The sequence below is a fragment of the Dasypus novemcinctus genome, chromosome 4 (genome assembly GCF_030445035.2).
Source record: "Dasypus novemcinctus isolate mDasNov1 chromosome 4, mDasNov1.1.hap2, whole genome shotgun sequence".
NCBI lineage: Eukaryota > Metazoa > Chordata > Mammalia > Cingulata > Dasypodidae > Dasypus > Dasypus novemcinctus.
Window position 1 is genome coordinate 54,337,567 of NC_080676.1, and position 21,606 is coordinate 54,359,172.

The 21,606-nt window shown below is 36.9% G+C and overlaps 1 protein-coding gene across 19 annotated transcripts in view; it reads right to left on the reverse strand.

Moving 5' to 3' along the window:
* PEX5L (peroxisomal biogenesis factor 5 like) overlaps positions 1-21,606 on the reverse strand; it is a 231,689-nt gene that overhangs the window by 173,812 nt on the left and 36,271 nt on the right. For 3 of the 19 annotated variants that reach the window (XM_071214643.1, XM_071214641.1, XM_058295382.2), the window contains exons 1-2: positions 1,585-1,821; positions 731-758 (exon numbers count right to left, since the gene is read on the reverse strand). The exons of 6 other annotated variants lie outside the window; for them this stretch is intronic. In XM_071214643.1, the coding sequence (XP_071070744.1) occupies positions 731-748 (18 nt within the window). In that variant the 5' untranslated portion in view covers positions 749-758; positions 1,585-1,821. Of the gene's footprint in view, positions 1-730; positions 926-1,584; positions 1,822-21,606 lie in introns of those variants that run through there. 10 more of the 19 variants (XM_058295387.1, XM_058295384.1, XM_058295381.1 and 7 more) reach the window with 8 other exon arrangements.

Here is a 21,606-nt window from a genome sequence, read left to right on the forward strand (position 1 = left end):
TCCAATGCAACAACTGATGAGAACACCCAAAATGTCAGGTTATGCCTTCATAATTCCAGAAATCAAAATACTTCTGGAGAGGACTAATAAACGGAAAAGAAAAACTGCTACATAAATATGTGTAGCCCCAGGTTACATTTTTTTAAACAATCCTTGTTTTAGGTATTAACTACATCAATTAGAATGAAGAGAATTAAAAATATATCTCATGCTTGCAACTACTGTGCCATATTAGGATCCCCATGTCTTTGAACAAAGAAAAGTACTTCAGTTAACATGACATAAACCTTTATGTTGTGGGACACAATTCCTGTCTATTTTTTCCTTACATAACATTTTAAAACTGGATTTATGCATTCCCTCCCCAATAAAAGTATCTCCTCTTTTTGTGTTTTACTTTAATAAATAGACTCCTGAATCTTCAAGTGTTAGGATGCATTAATAAAATCTCAATTCTCATTCATATATTAATGGATTTAACCACTTAGGACAGAACAAGTGGCCACAATACTTCTCCCTATTGTTATTCTGGTCCTCATTTGAGGTTCCATTTCAGGATTTATGGAAAACAAAAAGAACAAGGTTGGCTTCGGTCAAGCTGACTTTCTTCCTGTCACTTAGCTTTTGCATCCTTTTGGTCCATTGGTTGCCATAAGGCGTTTGCGGCACAGATACCCTCTAATGCGAAACGTTTAGAAATGCCTTTCCGAATATTGATCTGTATACGTACCAAGTAGCTCATTTGCATGGCCCGATTTCTGGACAAAAGGACATTAAGTAGAGTTGGAATGTGAGTCTTTCCATCCATTTCACTGTCAGACATCCCAGAGTTCTTTGTATCAGCGGCAGTGGTGGCATTGCCAGAACTTGCTGACCAGTGAACCACAGATCGTGCCCAGCAAAAATATTTATAATGTACAACAATAATTGAAGTATCCTTGAATCACTGTATTGACTTTGTAAACACTGAAATTTTTGGCTAGCCCAAAAAGTCAGCGAAACTGAAGTTTCTTCTTTTCCTAACAATCCAAAAACTTCTACGCTGCCTAACTGCTTTCCCAGTTTACTGTTTTTTTAAACCCATGTATTATTAGTTATATAAATTATTTAATTTCATTCCATGTATATGGACTGCTCAGCCTCCTTGTTATAGAAGATCGTAATTTTCCCTTTTAACCCTACATCCCGGGCACTCTTGACAATCCTCACTGACAGATGTAACAATGCCAGCATTCACAGAACGTAATTCAAGACAGCAATTTCTGCCGATACCAAATTCTACCTCTCTAATTTAATCCAAGCTCCTTATTGGCTTCAGTAGCAAATTTTTGGAAGAAGCAGCTAGGTCAGAGGAATCATGTCCCCACTACTGTAAGTAGAAGTTGGCATTTTCCAAGCGTGGGAGAAGGCATTTAGAGCCCTAATTTTGTACTTAAGCCCCTAGTCTCCAAACAGCACACAACTGTACAGAGAGCCAGAAGCCTCACCGTTCTTACTCTAGAATTAAGCAACATTTCCTAGTTCACCCCATAACCCCAGGGGGATTTGTTCTTTTCTAAGCCATAATGGTATTTGCCCACTTACTGCTCATTTCTAGTGCCAGCATAATCCTCTTTCAAGCACTCAGCTTCCCACTTTGCTAGATCAGCCAGCTCAGGAGGGATCTTCAGCTTTCCTCCCTCCTCCCAGCAGGGAATCCCTGTCTTCTATCTATGCACCTTTATCATGCACAAAAAGCAACTCCACAGCTTCTGCTTGGTCTTTCACAGTAGCCAAAGGACCGAACTAGATAGAAAAAGAAAGCTAACCTCTCCACTGGCCAAGGGGCAGGGCTTCTGTGGGAGGAGAAGCCAAAGGGCCATCACTTCCTGTGCTCCTCCCACCTCCCCGTGGCAAGATGCTGGAGCTGAGGAATTCTACTGAGGCAGGAGATTTGGCCCCTCTCCACCCCACCTTCCTTATGTGCTCTCCGCTGAGGACCGATTTAGTGCACAATTCCCCAGGTGGGGAGGGAGCATTGAGAAATGGAGCTAAAGTGATTAGGACTATGAAGTAGAAGAAGTAAGGGAAGTGAGAAAGGAAGTGAGATCCTCATTCATTGCCTCACTCCCTGTAACAAGCTTTCAGTTTAGGACAGGGATCCAATCCCTGAAGCTCCAAAGGCGGTATCTCCCCAATTCCCCCACAGAACTCTGAATCCTGCTAAACAACCTCAAGGAGAACTACGTGGACTGTGAATCAATCTCAAGCGCAGTCATCCATTTAAGTGCTTCTCACCACTCTGGGATTCTGTGTCCAGGGAAAGATACATTGTTAGTGCTGACAACTTTTTAACACTATTGAATCAGATCTCTCCCTGTCCTTTTCTGAAGAATATTGAGCCTGAACTGGTAATCTTCCTCTCTGCAGACATTCTGTCATCTCTCTTTAATCCTAGCTCCCCACCTCTTTAACCAGCCCTCTCCCTTGAATTAAATAAACCATTAAACTTGGAATCTGCAGGGGAAACAGTATATCATGGCCATAGATATCGAATGTATTCTATTGGAAACTTTTGCAACTAAGTAAAAACACCAAATTTATACCATATTAATTAATTGGGGTAGAGATGTGAGGAATGAAGTAACTTGAGTTCATTTTAGGAAAAGTTCATTAAAAAATCAGAGTTAATGGAAAGATACTAGTTGTTTGGGCTCTTCATACTCATTAGGGATGGAATATATAACAGAAATTACAGAAACAAAAAGGGACACTTGATTTAACTAATTGTACAAATTTTTTCCTAACTACAGATGTCAAAATATATGTAAAGGGTAAAGATTGGATATATATATTTCGAAAAACGTTTTTTACCATTATTTATTCAATATTGAAATAATGATTGATACATAGTAGGTATGAATTTGTTAAAACAAATGCCACATGCAAAATATATAATCTAGCACAAGAAACGACCTTCCTAATTTCTTCTTCATGGTTGCCAGTATTCAATTCCTATCCTCTTATTTTCAATATCTTCAATTTTTTATCTCTTCACCATCTTTCCTCCCTTAGCCTACGAAATTGCTTAGGTTTTCTCTGTCCTAAAAGGTGATTTCCTCATATCTGCTTAACCCTAAAGACATTTATCTAATCTTTCTTATCTCTTCACTATCTGTACTAGCCAGCCAAAGGGGTGCTGACATGAAGTACCAGAACTCTGTTGGCTTTTATAAAGCATATTTATTTGGTGTAGAAGCTTACAGTCACAAGGCCCTAAAGAGTCCAACTCAAGGTACCATAGTGGTACTTTCTCACCCCAAATCAATGGCCACATATTGAAGCAAAATAGCAGGCGATGTCTGCGAGGGTTCAGCCTTTCTTCTTTCCGCTTAAGGCTCTGTGGTCCCAGCTTCTTCCAATCTCAGCTGTAGGTGGGCATAAGGCTTGTCACTCTCCCCGGGGCTCGTTTCTTTCCAGGCTCAGCTGCTCTGCTCTCTTCACAAGGTCAGTTGTAGACTATCAGGCTCCTCTGACTTCCCAGGGCCATGCCTATGGAGCACTCTCTCTTCCTGCGTTTGATTCTGTGTTTTCCTTCTCTGTGTATTTACTTCCATGTGAGAGCCTGTTTTATCCCCAAGGGGGCTGGGACTCAATGTTGAGTTGCATTCTAATGACATGATTGAATCAGAGCCCTAATCTTAACATAATTTAATTAGATGTCTCAGTTGAATCTAATTCAATCAAAGTGATATCATGCTGGAGGAACCGACCAGTTTACAAACATAATCTATATTTCTTTTTGGAATTCATAAATAATATCAAACTGCTATGCTTTCAAACTTGAAAGAGTGGTCTATTATCCCTAGCAACAGTTCCTTACTTTCTGTTCACTTCTAAACCAATTGGAATCAATTTGCAATTTGCTGTAATTGCTTTTTTGACAGTCACCAATGGACTCCTCCTAATTACCAAATTCTATAGAAGCACTTTTTCAGTACTAATTGCATGTATTAGCCCCAAATGCAATTTGTGATTGACTACCAATGTCAAAATAGATGCAAACATTACTTGTTTTAAGAGTCAAGTGTGTGTCAAGTATTTTCGAAAATGTCTTTGCTATTTACACTTTTTATCTGTTAAATGGCAAAGCCACAAATCGGCCAGACTATCAATGACAAGGAGGAAGACTGGGAAAGAACGTAATGTGTTCAATGTTGTACTTCCTGAATTTGTGGTGTCTTGAGTAAGTTCAGTCAAGTGGAAAGATCCAGTTGGCCTTTTGGCAAGATGGATCTATAGTTAAGAAGAGAGATAAAGGATTACTGGGGATAATTAAAATCACAGGAATGGATGAGTCCATTAAAGGACAAAGTGTAGAGACAGAAGAGATGAAGACTAAGGTTAGAGTCCTGGGGAATGGTTACCTTTAAAGAACTGACAAGAGGAAAAAAATAAAAACACAGTAAAAAGGGCTGAGTCAGAGCAGTCATAGGTGTAGGAGGAGAACCAGGAGAATAAAAGTCAAAAGAAAAGCAGGTTAGATGGTGTCAGATGCTGATGAGAGGTTAAGTGTGAATATGAACTGCAAACTTTTAACTGTACTTTTCATTTTAGAAGTCATGATGACCTGAGCCACAGAAGAAGTGGTGAAGATGGAAGCCAGATTATAGCAAATGAATAAATACATTGGAGGAAAGGGAGTGAAGATAGCGAGAAAAGGCACTTTCCCTTAGGATAGCTTGAACGAACATGCAAGGAGGAGCAAGAATGAAGGGGAGAAAAGACTACTGGGAAAGAATACTGGGAAACTTCCTATAGTCGCCCCACTCCTTCCCTTGTGTAAGATATTTCAGAACATTTATAGTTCAAGGAGGTGGAACTAGTAAAGAAAGAAAAAAGTGCAGATATGAGAGGTTAAGGGGCATAATTCATGAAGCAAGAAAGGAAAAGCAAAGTCCTTTTGGAGACAAACTATATATTTGTCTTTTAAATTTTACAATTATGTCTATATATATTCATGGGAAAGCCTTTTATATACCAAATATTAAAAGTTCTTTTCTTTAGGTGATGGAATTATGCATAATGTATTTACTTTTGTCTTCATACTTGGTAACACCTTTTGAAATGAGAATGGATTTCCTTTATAGTCAACGCCCCTCCCAATGTAAACAAAATGATTGCTTGAAAGATTCATAAAATTGTCATAGAAAAGGTTCATATAACGTCTACTTTATAGAGGACGGAAAGAGCCACGGCTTTACTGTTCCTTTATTATGGGTCTGGAGGAATAACAGGTTTTGTTTTGGTTTGTTTTTTTCCCCATGCTACAGTTATTGCTTATGTCCCTTATGGCAAGGATGGTGGGGTGAATGTTTCGTTTAATGCATTTTAATATACCGCTTTCCCCTTAACTCTCTCTTATAACTTTAAGCTTCTGAGTCTTTGGCAACCTTTTGTTTCATGCCCTCATTTTTAAAATACCTGCAGTGTCAGCCCAGTTATACATGCAACTGCTGTTGAACTCCAAGAAACAAGGAAAACTGAAAAAGGAAATGAGGGAAAGACTGAGGCCTAAATGGCCTGGAAAAAGAGCTTGAGAGTTTTGCCCAGTTTAGGACATAAACCCAGACAGAACTGCTTTTGAATAGGAAATAATCACCTTACCGGCTGATAGGACAATTTTCAGGTTTTTATTTTGTTTTGCTAATGTAGGGGGGGAAATCACCTTTCTCAAAGGAAAATGCCATCTTTAAAGAGACTTATTTACAGAGGAGCTTGCAAAATCTGGCATTCTTAGAGAACTATTTTTTTTCTTTTTAGAAGACATTCACTGTTGTGTTTTCCCCCCAACCATGATGATGTTATGATAAAACAAAATAGCCACTTTTTCCAGTGTCTGGCCAGGCATGGGCAAACATAACATATGGCAATCAAACTCAGTTTTAATGGTATAATGCTGGGTGAGAGAAAATATATGAGAAGGAATATGTTGCATCATTTTAAACCATATTTTAAGTCATCTGCATATGCCCAGGTATTTATTTTTCTATACTAAAAATCTATAGTAATTTTCATGGCAGTCCTTCCTTATCTTTCTGTCTTTCGGGTGGCTCTAGGTCTGTAAGATAATAATCTGAAAAATTCAAAAGCTTCTTGAAATATTTTCCATTTTCCAAGTTTTTCAAAGGTAAAAATTCTCCAAAATAAATATCCATTAAGGTTACTCAGGAAAGTGGCCATGGCTCAACTGTTAGAGCATCCGCCTACCATATGGAGGGTCCAGGGTTCACAACCCAGGGCCTCCTGGCTCACGTGGTGAGCTGGATCACACACAGTGCTGCCGCACGCATAGGGATGCCCTATGTGCAAGGAGTGTGCCCCACAAGGAGAGCTACCCCATGTGAAAAAAGTGGAGCCTGCCCAGGAGTGGCGCCGCACACATGGAGAACTGATGCAGCAAGATGACACAACAAAAAAGAGACATAGTTTCCTGGTGGCACCTGATAATTCAAGCAGACGCAGAAGAACCCGCAGTGAATGGACACAGAAGAGCAGACAATGTGGGGGAAGGGGAGATAAATAAATAAAATAAATCTTAAAAAAAAAAGATTACTCAGTTTTGCATAGTATCATTTTCATAAGTATATAAATTTAATTTTAGGAATGAACTTTCACTATATATCTTTTCCAGTATTCATATTCATATTCCAATATTCAGTGTTGAAATATTATATAGTCATATTCCAATATGAAAAGTTTCAAACATAAAGCAAAGTTAAAAGAATTTTACATTGAACACTTGTATACTTACCACTCAGATTCTGCTACAGACATGTTATTATTCTTGCTTTATTGCATATCTATCCACCTATATGCTGGGATAGCTTTTGAAGGCATAGTACACACTATGACATTTCTACACATTCTATTTTGCAAGGTTTATTTTATTTTATTTAGTTTTAAAAACTCACAAAAGCAAAACCACATACCAATAAGCTTCTGAAATAAAAGCACTAAACCTCAGGATTTGTTCCCCCACAGTAAATTATTGCTTTTATTGGAAAAGCAAATCAGTGAACTAGATTTGTAGCATAGGTACTTGTGATAGGCCCTATCCCTAGGATAAGATAGAGGATTTCTGATTAGATGGCTGGGATTATTATAGTTTTCAGTTAAAAGCAAATCATTAAACAACTCAACTTTCTGAGACAAGTCCATATTTCTGAATGGCAGTTCAAAAATTGATGTTAATTACTATATCCTTAATTTTATATCCTTTAATGACAGCCTACAAAATGGGAGAAAATGTTTGGAAACCACATATACAATAAAGAAATACTATCCAGGATATATAAAGAAAGCATTTAACTCAATGACAAAAAGATAAACAACCCAGTTAAAAAAATGGGCAAAAGACTTGAATAGACAGGTTTCCAAAGAAGATACGCAAATGGTCAAAAAAGCACATGAAAGGATGATCAATATTATTAGCCATTAGGGAAAAGCAAATCAAAACTATAATAAGATACAATTTCATGCCTACTAGAATGGCTACTATTAAAAAATGGATAAATTACAAGTGTTGGAAAGATTGTGGAGAAATAGGAACACTCATTTTTTGCTGGTGAAATGTAAAATGGCACGGCCACTTTGGAAAATAGTTTGGTCCTCAGAAAGTTAAGTACAGAATTACTATATGATGTGGTAATCCCACATCTAGGTATATACCCCAAAGAATTGAAAGCAGGGACTCAAATGGGTATTTGCATATCGATGTTCATAGTGGCATTATTCACAATTACCAAAAGATGGAAGCAACCCAAGTGTCCATCAACTGATGAATGGTTAAACAAAATGTGGTATATCCATACAATGGAATATCATTTGGCTGTAAGAAAGAATGAAGTCCTGGTATATGCAGGAACATGGATAAACCTTGACAACATCATGCTGAGTGAAATAAGCCAGACTCAAAAGGACAAATATTGTATTATCTCACTTATATGAAATAATTAGAATAAGCAAGCTTATAGAGTCAGAATTTGGAATATAGGTTACCAGGGGATGGGGTAGGGAATAGGGAGTTAAGGCTTAAAATATATAGAGTTTCTGTTTGGGGTGATGGAAAAATTTTGGTAATGGATGGTTGTGATGGTAGCACAATATTGTGAACATATTTAATGGTACTGAATTATATATTAGAATGTGGTTAAAAAATAATTTTAGGTTGTATATATGTTACTGGAACAAAAATTTTTTAAAAAAATCCATAGAACTGCACAACACAGTGAACCCTAAGTTAAACCATGGACTAGAGTTTTGAATAGTACAATTATAAAAATGTGCTTTCATAAACTGTAGCACCAATGCAAGGTGTTAATAATAGTGTGGTATATGGGAATCCTGTATTTTATGCATGATTTTTCTGTATATCCACAACTTCTCTCATAAATTTTTTTAATTACATAGGAAAAAATCTATATTCTCTGATCATCAAGATTTTTTGCCTATATGATGATGAAAATTAGCAAACAACTTCATTTCGCTCTGGTCTATGTAAATATTCACCTCTGGTACATGTAGGAGAGGTAGCAAGCCTTAGGGAAGGGTAGGACAGCTAGTGGCTTCTTGAGGACTTACATATGATTTAAGGAACAGTCTCCTGGGTGGCACATTGACAGGTAGTAGCCCGAAAACAAAAATTAAACCTGAACTTTCAGTTACGTCAGATTCAGCAATATTCCATGTTACTTTGAGGACAATAAGTAAACTCTTCTCGACATTACCTCACTCCCAAACAAAACCACATTAAAAATAAAGACAAAAATAACATGCTTTTTAGGAGGAACATCCTGGTCCAATTCTTTTATATGGAATGTCTTATGTCTACAAAAACCACGCTCTTATTTCCTCAAGACTGCTCTAGCTGCTGTAAATGCAGTGGTTAGCATGCAATGGGCTAATTTGTAAACACTGTCTTCTGCCTGATGAAGACAATAATGATTGAAAAAGTATGTTTTAATCTGCTAGATCTCTTGTCATACATATTCTTGGTGCCATTTCCGGGGCAAGGTGAAACTAACAAGCACTCATATCTGACAGCTTTGTCATCATTTACAAAACGAGACTGGAGTAGTCTTTGGTGTGAGATTGGTGAGAAACCTGAGAGAACTGACTTATTATTTTGGATCCCCAAAGGCAAGCAAAAATCACATAAAAAAGATTTTTCCCCTCCAAAACTAAGAAAAAGGCACACTGTATATACTATATTTTTGTAGCTTGAGAAAAATAACAAAACAGCAGGAAATAATCTATTTAAAATGAGAATGTGTTGCTTGATGTTCTGTTTCTGAGTCCTGTTGACATTATTTCTTATTTTTATACGAGTTGGTCATATTAGATACCACATATGTGGGATGAAACCTTGTTACTCCAAACTCAGACATAGTTGTATCTATCATTTACTTCTTCAGTGGCTCCTTTCCCTTCTCACTGGCAGTCAGCAATCTACCTGTTGACTGTTTCCCAACTATCTTACCCTCTATTTTCATACTTTCTCTATGTTGGCACATTTGTGACCCTCTGACAGGTGCTTGAATAAATTTACTGATATTTTTGTTTCTGATAATACTCAACTCAAAGTTTGTGCATTAGCTGTAAAATTCATGTAGAATGTTAAAGTTGTTTACAGTTAAGGCCCATGTATGTGATGGATTGATTTGTAATTGGCTTTCCTATTATGCCACAAGTAATATTTAAGGTTACTTTTTTCATACAGATGTACATACAGCCATTGCAGCTTAAAATAAATTTTTCCTGTTCCTGAAAGTGAAAATATTTCCTGGAGGAGTTACTCTCACCTCTGGGCTCTCACCCTTGGCTTTGATAACTGGAGGGACCCTAACTCAATGCCACAGTCTTGTCATTTGCCCATCAGGTCTGCTTTTGGTTTCCTTTTTCATCCATCTTCTCCAATAACTTACACATTCACTGATGATGACATTCGAGATGACAGATGGCACTTTCTACAGGGTAGGCCGACCTGGGTGTCCTATCCACCTTCCTCATGGATAAAGACTTCTGGGAAACTGCTTTTTGAGGGACTCTTCTAAGTCCAGAGGGACAAGAAAGATCTGGTGTTAGGGTCAGCTTCTTTATCTGTCAGACACGTAGCAATCAATTTAAAAAGGAAAAGGACACAGTAAAAAGAATGCATCACCAAGTCATATACACTACTTTATAGCAAGCATCGCTAACATCCTGCTTGATGTAGATTTATTACTGCTAAGTAGGGGGAAGTATCGTGGCTTATAATGAAAGACAAAGTTTAAATAATTTTATTTATATGAAGTAGTGCCACCAACTGAGTTCAAATATTCTGTGTATCCTTAGCTCAAGTAAATAGTGTTTTGGTGTCTAGAAATCGTGTTTTTGAATCATGAAAGAAGATTAATTTGAGCAAGGTAGAAATGTTTGACAATGTAAGACATTCGAGTATCTGGTGCGTTTGTTTAGATAAAATTACATTAGTTTTGAACAATGGCTGCTTCAAGTTGATATCCCATCACATTTTCATCACTAGTGATGCTACATTCAATCATTGTGGTGATGTGTTCCTGTCACACAAAAAACTAATAGGTGGTGGATTACCTCTGACATATTTAACAAATGTGACATTCATTACTAGAGAAAGTAAACACTAATCATTTTGGAATACACATTGTACTTTATTGATTTTTATAGGAAATTCTATATGACTTAATTAGCTGATAAGAAAGAAAAGGTTTTCAAAAACTAAACAATTTTTTAAAAATGCTTTGGTGATGAGAAAAGGATATAAGGAGCTTCTCAAATATAGTAATTTAATTTTATATATTTTTCCTTGGCTTGGGTGTGGATCCTCATTTGTTCATTTTATTCTTGTACCTTACATGTACAAAAGAAGAGCAGTTAGAGGTTACAGAAGGAGTCAGGGTCCTATAGGCAAGGAACCCATTAGGACATAAGGTGACACAGAGAGCTGACTCATGCCAATTTTATAAGGATGCTTAGTTCATCACTTTGTGTATCCTGGTATTATTTTTTCAATACTGGCTACATGTGATAAAAATACCCATATTTTCTGGAGCCAGGAATTAAATTACCAGAGAGTGGGCCCACAACAAACACATCCTACACATTAAACTTAGTAATGTTGAAAAATTATTTTAGGAAAAATTCAATGAAATAAAAAACTTCTTAGAGGGGTGGAGAAGAAAATGAAAGAGAGAATGCACATGGGAAAAATTTTGCACTAGGTGAGGGATAAGCATTTTTGCACTATGTAAAATCTTCAATCAGTATCTGAACTTTTCTTGTTTTTTGTTATGTGACAAAAACAAAGAGACTCTTTAAAAAAACACAATGTGAAATTGTTCAGTGCTAAAAAACATCTAAAATGTTTATTGTGTTTTTGATCATCATCAGCAGAAACTCTATATATACAAAGCTAAGAACTGAACCTCCCAGGGAGTATAAAATATTGAACAGAAATGTATTTAATCAAATATATGGGATATTTTCAAACCTAAAGAGTTTTTAAAACAATTGAGATGGTATATTTAGAGCTTGCTTAAAAAAAAAAACCAGTTGCTTCCACTGCATTTCATTTGTTTTTTTTTTTTTAAAGATTTATTTATTTCCCCCCTCCTTGCCACTTGCACATGCTGTCTGCTATCTGTGTCCATTCAGTGCACATTCTTCTGTGTTTGCTTGTCTCCCTTTGTTGTGTCATCTTGCTGCGCCAGTTCTCTGAGGCACGGGCCATCAGCTCTTCCTGGCGCAGGCCATCAGTGCTCTGCAGCGCAGGCCAGCTTGCCTTCATCAGGAGGCCCTGGGAATCGAACCTGGGGCCTCCCATATAGTAGACAGGAGCCCAATTCCTCGAGCCACATCCACTTCCCTTCATTTGTTTTTAACCTAAGTCAGAGGATACAATTTATAATGTGGGAAAGCTGGACTGTAGACAAAGAGAAGGAAGAGTAAGATAGAGTCAACCATAATACTTTTTCTTTTGTTCAAAGTTTGTTGGGGGATTCTTCCTTCTTAATTAGATGCACTGTTCTTATTAACATTTAATAATAATTAGGCATTACATACAAAAATATCTGAAGGCTATTTAGCTACATATAAGAAAAATCAGAGTTATGGACTGGATTTATTTCTGTAACACCACAGCATATTGCAGAGAGTATAGATCACTACTGTCTTTTTCCTTCATGCATTTTCCTTTTTTTCCCTCTTTAGTAATCAAACCTCAATTCTTGGAGGCTCACATTTAGAGAAATTGTCAGAAAATTTTAGAGACAGTGGGAGAGACTTCTTGAATGAAACACAGAAGAGACAGCTTTTAATGATGAAGTACACGAAGCTCATATTAACCTGAGGATGTGGTAAGGGCTCCTTTGAATACTCTTATTTCTTCTGTTTTCAGAAAATGGATTAAAAAAAAATAAAAATGTTATCTTTATTTTTATGTAATGGGTTTATTATTTTTCAATGACTTGATAAGAAAATACTTAAATTCTTTTCTTTTCTAATATGGTAAATGTCAGTAGATATAATCCACATAAACAAAATCTTTTTGGGGTCTTCAATATCTTTTAAGAGTATAGAGCATTCCTGAGACAATAAGTTATAAAACACTGCTACACCAGAAAGAATATAATATTGTTCTGGTAGAACAATTAAAAATTAGATTTTCTTTTCTCTCTCTCTAATCATGATAAACAAGGTCAATTCATCTCTTTTAGATTCTGGTGGAAAAATCCATAATAGACCATGTCAAAAATTATCCAATTAGTCTTGTGATTAAATAGCTCTATGTGTTAATTAGTACATTTCTGAATAACATTTAATTATTATAGCTTTAGAGTTTGCAATCACTTATATATGGGCTATATCCTTTAATTTTCACAGGCAATTCCATGAAAGTCAGTGTTATTCTCTTCATTTATGGCTGAGGAAATGGACTTTCCGAGAGGAAAAGTGCTTTGTCCATCTGGTAAGTGCTAGAAAACAGAATCATATCCAGGTCTTCAGACCTTAAATTCTTGTGCTCTTTTTCTTTTTTCTTCTTTGGATGGAAAAACAAATTGCCCTTTTGTTAACTTTAACATAGAATATGTGGCTCAGCTCTTGTACGATAAAAGCAAAGGTTGGCTAGTAAGATATCTTTTGGATTTAGGCAAGGTTCCTGACTTCTCCCAGTGCATTTCAAGCCTTTATAAGGATTATGGAAAATAATATATTCCAAGGCATCTAGAATGGTGCTTAGAATATAGTAGGCTCTGTTTTACTATTTCCTGTTCTTGGCATAATAATGTAAACCTGCAAATGGATAGGATAGCTTTAGTTTAACCTAACTCCTAAGTCAAGTATCAAGGTGTTCAGTCAGTAAGCCAGAAATAGATCAATCACTTAAAAAAAGCTTCTGAACAATTGCCGGCCTGAACAGCAACAAGAGAAATGCAGGCTGTTCTAGGCCAGGAGCCAGAGGCCATCCTATACATGCTGTCCACCTACACCTCTATTCAGTGCTCACATTTGAAGGGGATCAGATAGGTCACTATGCCATTTTTTTTTTGCTTCCCAGGCCTGGTCCAAATCAGCTTTCAATCATTACTGGATGTCATCACCTTTAATCCTTCCTCCCTGTCCCATCCATGCAGGCTGCTGGAGCCAAATAAAAAGCCTTTAGAGTCCAGGTAAGGGCATCCAACCTTAGCTTTAAACCCTGTTTTCCCCATGTTTTCTTAGTTTTGGTCCACAGCGTCATATTAGGAGTCTTTCTCTACCTAGTGTCTTCAGAATGATGGATCACTAGGATGATCCACCTGAATCTTGATTAGCTCCTCTCTGGGGTCCTTTCTGCCTCATCCTAGCCCACTTTGGTACACACAAGACAGCCTGCTTCTGATCCAACCTGCCCTCCTTGTAGATGCTAGCAGATTCACACTAGATTTTCTGACCCCAAAGTTGGATTCTTATCACCTCAGCTTCCTGTCTCCAGCATACATCCATTTTAATTGAAGTTTGGGATGACATAATGCTAAAACTCATGCTCAATTAAGTTAAATTTAAAAATCCGTTGACAATCCTTCAGTACTTTTTTAGACAAAACATCTAGCTATATAGTGGTATGGGTAAGAGTTCAGTCTGAGGACAGATTCCTTGGTTCAAAGCCAGCTAGCCATGTACTAGACTATGACTTTGTGCAAGTTACTTAACTTCTCATTACCTAAATTTTCTCATTTAACAGAATTTATCTTCCTAAGTAGTTGTTGGAAAAAAATTAATACATGTAAAATGCTTATGGCAGTGCTTGACACATAGAAAACACTCAATAAATATTAGGTATTTTGAGTTGATAATTTTCCCTCCCACCCACCACCCTTCCTTCCTTCCTAGTCGCCTCTTTCTAACAGGTTGAGTTGGCAGTGTGTGACTACTAATTATTTCTGGCAAGATGGCAAGAGTCACCAGAGATGGCTCAGAAACTCAATCTTGAAGTTAAAAAAAATTTTTTTGACTGTGAAATGGGTTTAAAAATAGAACCTGGTGAGAAGCAATTCTTGCTGTGTCAACTTTTAGACTGCTGTACTGAGAAAATCCAGCAGAGCTTTATTTTAAGAAGATCCTGAATGGCTTAGCTGGGGTTGATGGATACATCAGAACATCCCCTTGCTGGCTTGCCTTCCTGTGAAACTGAAACCAAGCAACATGAAGGGTTCTGATCTGCTCAACGCCCCCTTACAAAAGCCAACTAGACCGAACTCAGGTGCTGCTGTCAAGTAACTGGAGCAGAACCCCAGCAGTGAGCCTTCTCTCCTAACCCTTTTGAATTTGCCTCTTTGTCAAATCTTCTTTTAACACAAACAGGTTTTACAGTATGTTTTAGGGACCCTGCAAAATATTAAGGATACAGAAAAAGAAGGGCCACAGTTGATAGATCTGGAAAGAAGACAGAGAACACTTTGTGTGATGTGGTAGATAAGGACTTTGGTCTTTGTCAATATCTGGGTTCTAGCTTTTTTTTTTTTTTTAAATCACTTTTTCTTACAGAGATGGTCATCACAACTCTTTTGAGCTCAATTTTCCCATTTCCAAAATAAGGGTTTGTACTGAATGCTCTTTAAAACATTTCTCATTTCTTCTCATGTTAATCTATCACTTCTTTTTAAACTATTGGGAAATCAGTTAATTAGTATTTCTGTAGTGAATAAGAAAGAGGAGCATTATTAATTAGAGCAAGAAGCTAAGCCTGGATAAAACAAACCATTAATTCAAATATTGAGGAGGGTCTTCTATAAGCTGCTATGTACAATTCCCCCATGTCTGTCAAACCCAATATTTTTCAATAACTGACTGAAATGGCTGCCACAAACTTAAGTCTCCACTCTAATGTGACAAATAGAAGCAGTTGAAATTGGATATGTAAGCATGTTTCTCAAGAAGGAATATGCAGGTGCTCAATTGTCTTTAAGTATGTATGTAAACCCCTGCTTCTGGAAAATTTATTAGGCAACAAGGTGTAGCATTTGTTGACAGGAGTGAAGAATGGAGATGCAAATGTAGTTAGGAGCCAAATCACAGGCAACCAGGCTGAAAAAAATATCAGCAAAAGGAGTGGAATTGCAGGTTCTGGCAAGTTGGCATGTACATAGAAATAAAACTTGGGTGCGTTCTTTGTGCTATTTTTTAAGATTCTTTACCTAAAGATCAGTAAATGGCATTATCAAGAAAAAAACTTGAAAAAACAATTAAACATGTTATATCAAACTGAGTGGGGGATGGATTTAGAATGCTTTTTCTAGTATTGGTCATGAAATTGAATCCACTGGTAATTTCTTGCATAGGCTTCCAAGAAAAGGAGCGGAACTGAGTAATAAGGATGCCTGAGGCCATGGAACAGAGTTAAGATGCCTGGTTCTACCTGCCATATGCAGCCAGAGACCATGGTTTATATTTGTCTGTTCAACCAGCACCCTATTGAACTTTCTAGTACAGAGCACAGGCACCCATAAATATTTGTAAGCTAATTATTTGATTGATAAGGCTCTGCATCACTCCCTCAGCTATATAACACTACTGTGTTGATGAAATTAACTAAATTAAATAAAATCAATACATCCCTCCAGTTTTGTGCTACTTCCCTATCCCACCTTTGTACTAAAAGTTATTTAATCTTCAAAGACATTGTCAAGTAGTCATTCTAATTCCCGTATTAGATATGAAACAATTGAATCACACAGAAAGGTTAAATTCTTTGTTCGAAATAAAAGTTAATAACAAGTAGATAATTATATATTTCAGAATACGTAACATTTTCCTCTGGAGTTATAAATTGGACTAACATACGGCCACCATCTTCTTGTCCCACACCCTGAGGCTTTCCTTCCACTCACTGAGCTCCTAGCAAGTCCCAGTCACCATACAACGCTCAAGAGACATAGAAATGAATAAGGCCAGTAACTTACCCTCTAGGATCTTGCTATTACTATTTCCAAAAATTTCTCACTCTACTGTATTGTCAAAAAATTGTCAACAGTAATTATAGAATTCTTTTCTGGTGGATATGATCTTTAAAACTGCAAACAAAATCAACTTAAGAATTGTTATGAAGCAGGAATTTTATGCTTGTCATTGTAACAACGCAAAGTATTATCACTGAATTTTTCAGATCTATATACTACATGCAATACATTGCAAAATAATTTTACATTTGAATAGCACATTATTGTTTATAAAATTGTTTTTCACTTATTTAGTATTTATTGAGTATTTGTAGTCACCTTATTCTCATGATACCTCTATGAACCAGTAAAAATAAGTAACATTTACTGAATATTTACTATGGGCCAGGCACATTCTAAATTCTTTATATCTATTTATTTATCTAGATTATTAACCAGATGAAGAAATATTAGATATATTAACCAGATGGAGAAACTGAGAAAAAGAGGTTGAACTGCTTTTCCAAAGAAAAGCCAGGATTTGAATATATACCAATAGTAGGGTCTTGAAAGATTCTGATACATTTGGGTTGGGGTGGGCTGGGACAACAGAATCTTTAAAAAAACTCTTCAGGTGTTTCTAATGTGCAGTTAAAGGTTGAAAACTGCTTGACTAAGGCCAGTGCCCTTTACTATACAATGGTTTACAATCAGAACAATGGCATTTCTGACTAATGTAGGAAATGATTAAATTTAGGGAAATTTAAAAGGTTGATTGGAGTACTCACACAGTCCAAGTCTACCGTATTGAGGAACTGACAGGATTAGAGAGGGCAGAGTTATTTATGTCTGGGGCTGCGGACCTGGGAAAGGGAGTGCATGGGACCACCTTGAGCATTTTAAATCCTAATAGCTGCTCCCTGTGTAAGAGTAGTCCAGTAAAGTGCTGGCTGATGCACTGAACTCACTTTTTGGCTCACATTCCTGAATCTGGGGCTATGCAGTTGGCGGGCTCTCTCACTGTGGTGCTGTGGACTGTGGTCAAGCGTAACCGTCAGTGTAGGGCTGGGTGGAGGGAAGGCCAAACCACGTGGGAGGCCAGAACACCGGAACCTGGAAACCCGCGTGGAACGTCAATGCCAGATTAGGTGGCATGCAAGTGTTCCGGGGAGCACACTCAGAAGCAGGTATCATGAGAGAAAAACCAATGGGATAAATGAACAAACAATATTAGGGACCTGAATTCAAATGCAGAGGCAGCCAAGATGTCTCGGACTAAGATGATAATTTTCTGTTCTCTGAAAGACTGGCCCACTGTCAAGAACTTGCCTTTTTTAACCTGACGTCTCAAGTTCCTTGTGAAGGAAAGTTTGGTGTTCCTCTGAAAGCTAAGTATAGCACTACTATAGGACCTGGCAACCCCACTATTAGTTATACACTCGAAAGAATTGAAAGAAGGGGCTTGAATAGATATTTGCCCACTGATGTTCATAGCAGCGTTATTCCTATTTGGCAAAAGATGGAAGCAACCCAGGTGTTCATCAAGTGATAAATAAAATGTGATATATGCATACAATGGAATATTATTCGGTGCAAAAAGGAATGAAGCTCTAAAAGGAAAAAAAGAAAGAAAGAAAGAAAAAAGGAATGAAATTCTGATACATGTGACAACTTGGAAATAAGCCAGACACTAAAGGACAAATATTTTATGATCTCACTGATTTGAAACAATTAGAATAAGCAAACTCAGAGAGTTAGAATCTAGAATATAGATTACCAGGGGACAAGGTGGGGTTGTGGAATGTGAAGTTAAGACTTAAAATGTACAGGGTTCTTATTTGGAATGATGGAATGTTTTGATAGTGTGAATGGAATTATATATCTGAACATGATTAAAAAGGAAAAGTGTTAGACTGTATATCTGGCAACAGAATAAACATTTTTAAAAATCCACAGAGACTACACTCCACAGTAAACTCTAATTTAAAACATGGACTTTAATTAATAGTACAATTATAAAAATGTGCTATCATCAATTGTAACAAATGTTCCACACCAATGTGAGGTGTTAGTGGTGGGGTGGTACAAGAGAATATTGTATTTTATGCATTATTGTTCTGTAAACCCACAACTTCTCTAATAAAGGGGGGAAACAACCCAAAAAACCCCAACCCTCAATGTTCTTAAACTTAAGGCCAACAGTGTTCTTCTTTATTTAGATTAAAGTGAGGGAGCTTACCTGAATAATCTATCACAGTAGAAAATTTAGATATGCCTATTTGCCAGAAAACATTTTAGCCCACAGAGGACTCTGTAACAGTTTCTGGTTAATTTGTCCTGGGCTGTATGGAAGAACTACCTACTGTATATCAGACTTACTGAATTCTAGGTGTCCCAGTTTGAGGTGGCTGTGGTCATCAAGAGATAGTTTCCAATTTAAAGGTTAAATGGAAGCTGAGGGGTGCCACATCTACCATCTTTCCTCAAAGCCATCACACTGTGCATCAATGATGTTCTAAGTTTTGAACTTTTAAGTCCTACTCTTCTAATGCAATGGCATCTTACTATGAAGAGACTCAAAAATCTTCACATAAATAAAGTTGTCATATAGTCTTCTTAGCATAAAAATTCAATGTGAATAGGGTCTTGGCTCTTCTATGTATCCTTTACCATATCTAGGAAACTGTAGATACCTTATGGAGTTACATAAATAATCACCACAATCTACTAGAAGAGTGTAATAACACTTGAAGATGGAACTATTGTTAATCATTTGATGTTTTGAATGGAGACCCTATATATCTACATAACTTTTTTTCAAAACCGTTCATGATTCTTATTTCATATATTTAAATTTCTACTTATAGACCCTTGGTAAAGTAATATATTTATTCTTTTATTTTCAGTAGAAAAAATTAAAGCACAGAAATACCAGCTAACTAGTTCACAAAAGTTAACATATATATATTTTATTCCTGTCTTACTAGCTAGGTCATAAGATGCTTAGTGGTATTGTTTTCTTTAATGACATACTTGACATATATCTATCTAGTAATAGTAATCACATTAAACAATTTTCATTTCTCATTAACTTTGCCTTTTGCATTTAGAGCATGCAAATGTTTCACCAGGTAGAGTGGCTCTTCCGGTCAACTTTGACACAATTATTCCATGAATATTATTATTTTTTTAAAAAGGTGGTCACCTAAAAGACCTGCTTAAAAGTAATAAAGCAAAGTTAGCTATTTTTCACCAGTACTTTTCAATTCAAATGATAAAAGTGTAATTTATGTATCAATATAGAGTCTCCTTGAAACTAAGAATATTTAGTTGAATATTATAAAATTACATTTCATTTTGCCATTTTCTGATCAACTCCTTTTCATTTATTTCCCAACATTCACCTGGACAGCACTTATTATAGTATTAAGTATGGCATAATTGAGCTAAAAATTATATGTAGGTGCAGTAGACAGTGCTTTGTTCCTGAAAATCAGGACGTTTTGTTCCAGGGCTGCCCATACCAACTATTTCTAATGTCTTCCAGTAGCATCGTTCCATGAATCCATGCTTACTAAAGAATGTTTCTTTGGTTATTGCATTTAGAAATCTTGTGTGGAACCATTATCAATCATCTTTGATGGATAAAAGATCTTAGCTGATGTCTTACATATTTCCCCCACATTTTAAAATAATCTTAAACTCCTTTTGTTCTGTTCTTATTTCTCATGTTATATAGCTCTGAGAAAACTAGCTATCACCTGCTGATTACTCTGATAACATCTAAACTAGGTAGCACCTGTTGGTTGTTGTTGATAACATCTAAACTAGGTATCACCTGGTATAAAATAAGTTGAGTGCTTATTTTATACCAGAAACTTTGCCCAGCACTCACATTATTTCATTCAATTCTCACAACAACCTCCTGAGGTAAGTACTTTTATTATTCCTGTTTTAATGGTGAGAAAACTGAGGTGTAAGAAAGCTGGGTATATTTCCATTTGCTTACTTGGCTAGTCAGTTTTGGAGTTAGGATTCAAACCTATTTGTATAATTCCTGTTTCCACATATAAACACTTCTGTAATCCTCCTAAGTGATAAAGGATCTGTAGTCCCCAAGCCCTGTAAAATGTGACGGTATGGTCAAGACTTAGGGAACACCTGGCTCCTTGTATCCTGCAGGCATTCCTGGATGTAGCAGAAAATGCTGGAGCCACCCATCAGTATTCTCTTCTACTCAGCCTGCCACCTTCACTGAAATAGCACTGAGCTGACTCTTTGCCATTAACTTGACAGAGAGCCCCTGGCCGCCTCCCTGCTTAACCAGCACCCTGTCTGAAATCCCTTGACTGCACAGCACCTGAGCTGCCCATCAGTCATTTCGAAGCTGCACTCACTGCATGCTGGTTGCATCGTCATGTCCAGATCATCAAATTTAACAAGCTAAGTCACAAGGCCAAGGTGACTATATCACTGCAGACTCATGCTGTTTTGTAATAGCTGGGTCCTCATAGCGGCTAGATAATTCCTTATCATCCCTGCCACATCCTTAGGCCCCATCTGGAGCTCATTCCTCTTCCAGGTGACCTGGCTGCTTTGCTGGGATGTCCAAGGCCTCAGCATCTTCTTTTCTCCCCCTACCCATCTCTGTGTCTTTCCTCTCTGGTTCTTTTTTCTTGCCTATTTTTGAGGAGAAAGTATCATCTAGCAGGATGTAGCTCTTCATCTGTGGTCCAGATATCATTTCCTTCACTAATTATTTTGCCACCTTTCTTCACTAATTATTTTCTCACTTGCATCTTCCTTCTTTCCCTCTCCTTCCATTTTCCCCTCTGTATAAACAGGCACAACTCTACTCCTTCCTAAATGATTTGCGACAGAACTATCCACTTTTTCCCTCTCTCTTTCTACCCTCCCTCTAAATAACACAGTATTTCTCTTTTTTTAATGTTCAAGAAGAGAAAACATACCAAATGTATAATAAAGATTATATTCTTTCAGCCACAATCACTTTATAAATCAGCAGTGTTAGTTATACTCATTATAATATGTTACCATCAAAAGGGGTAGTCAAGGGAGGTTCATGTTAACTGAAAGACAGCTAGAGGATAATCTAGGAACTGTATAACAT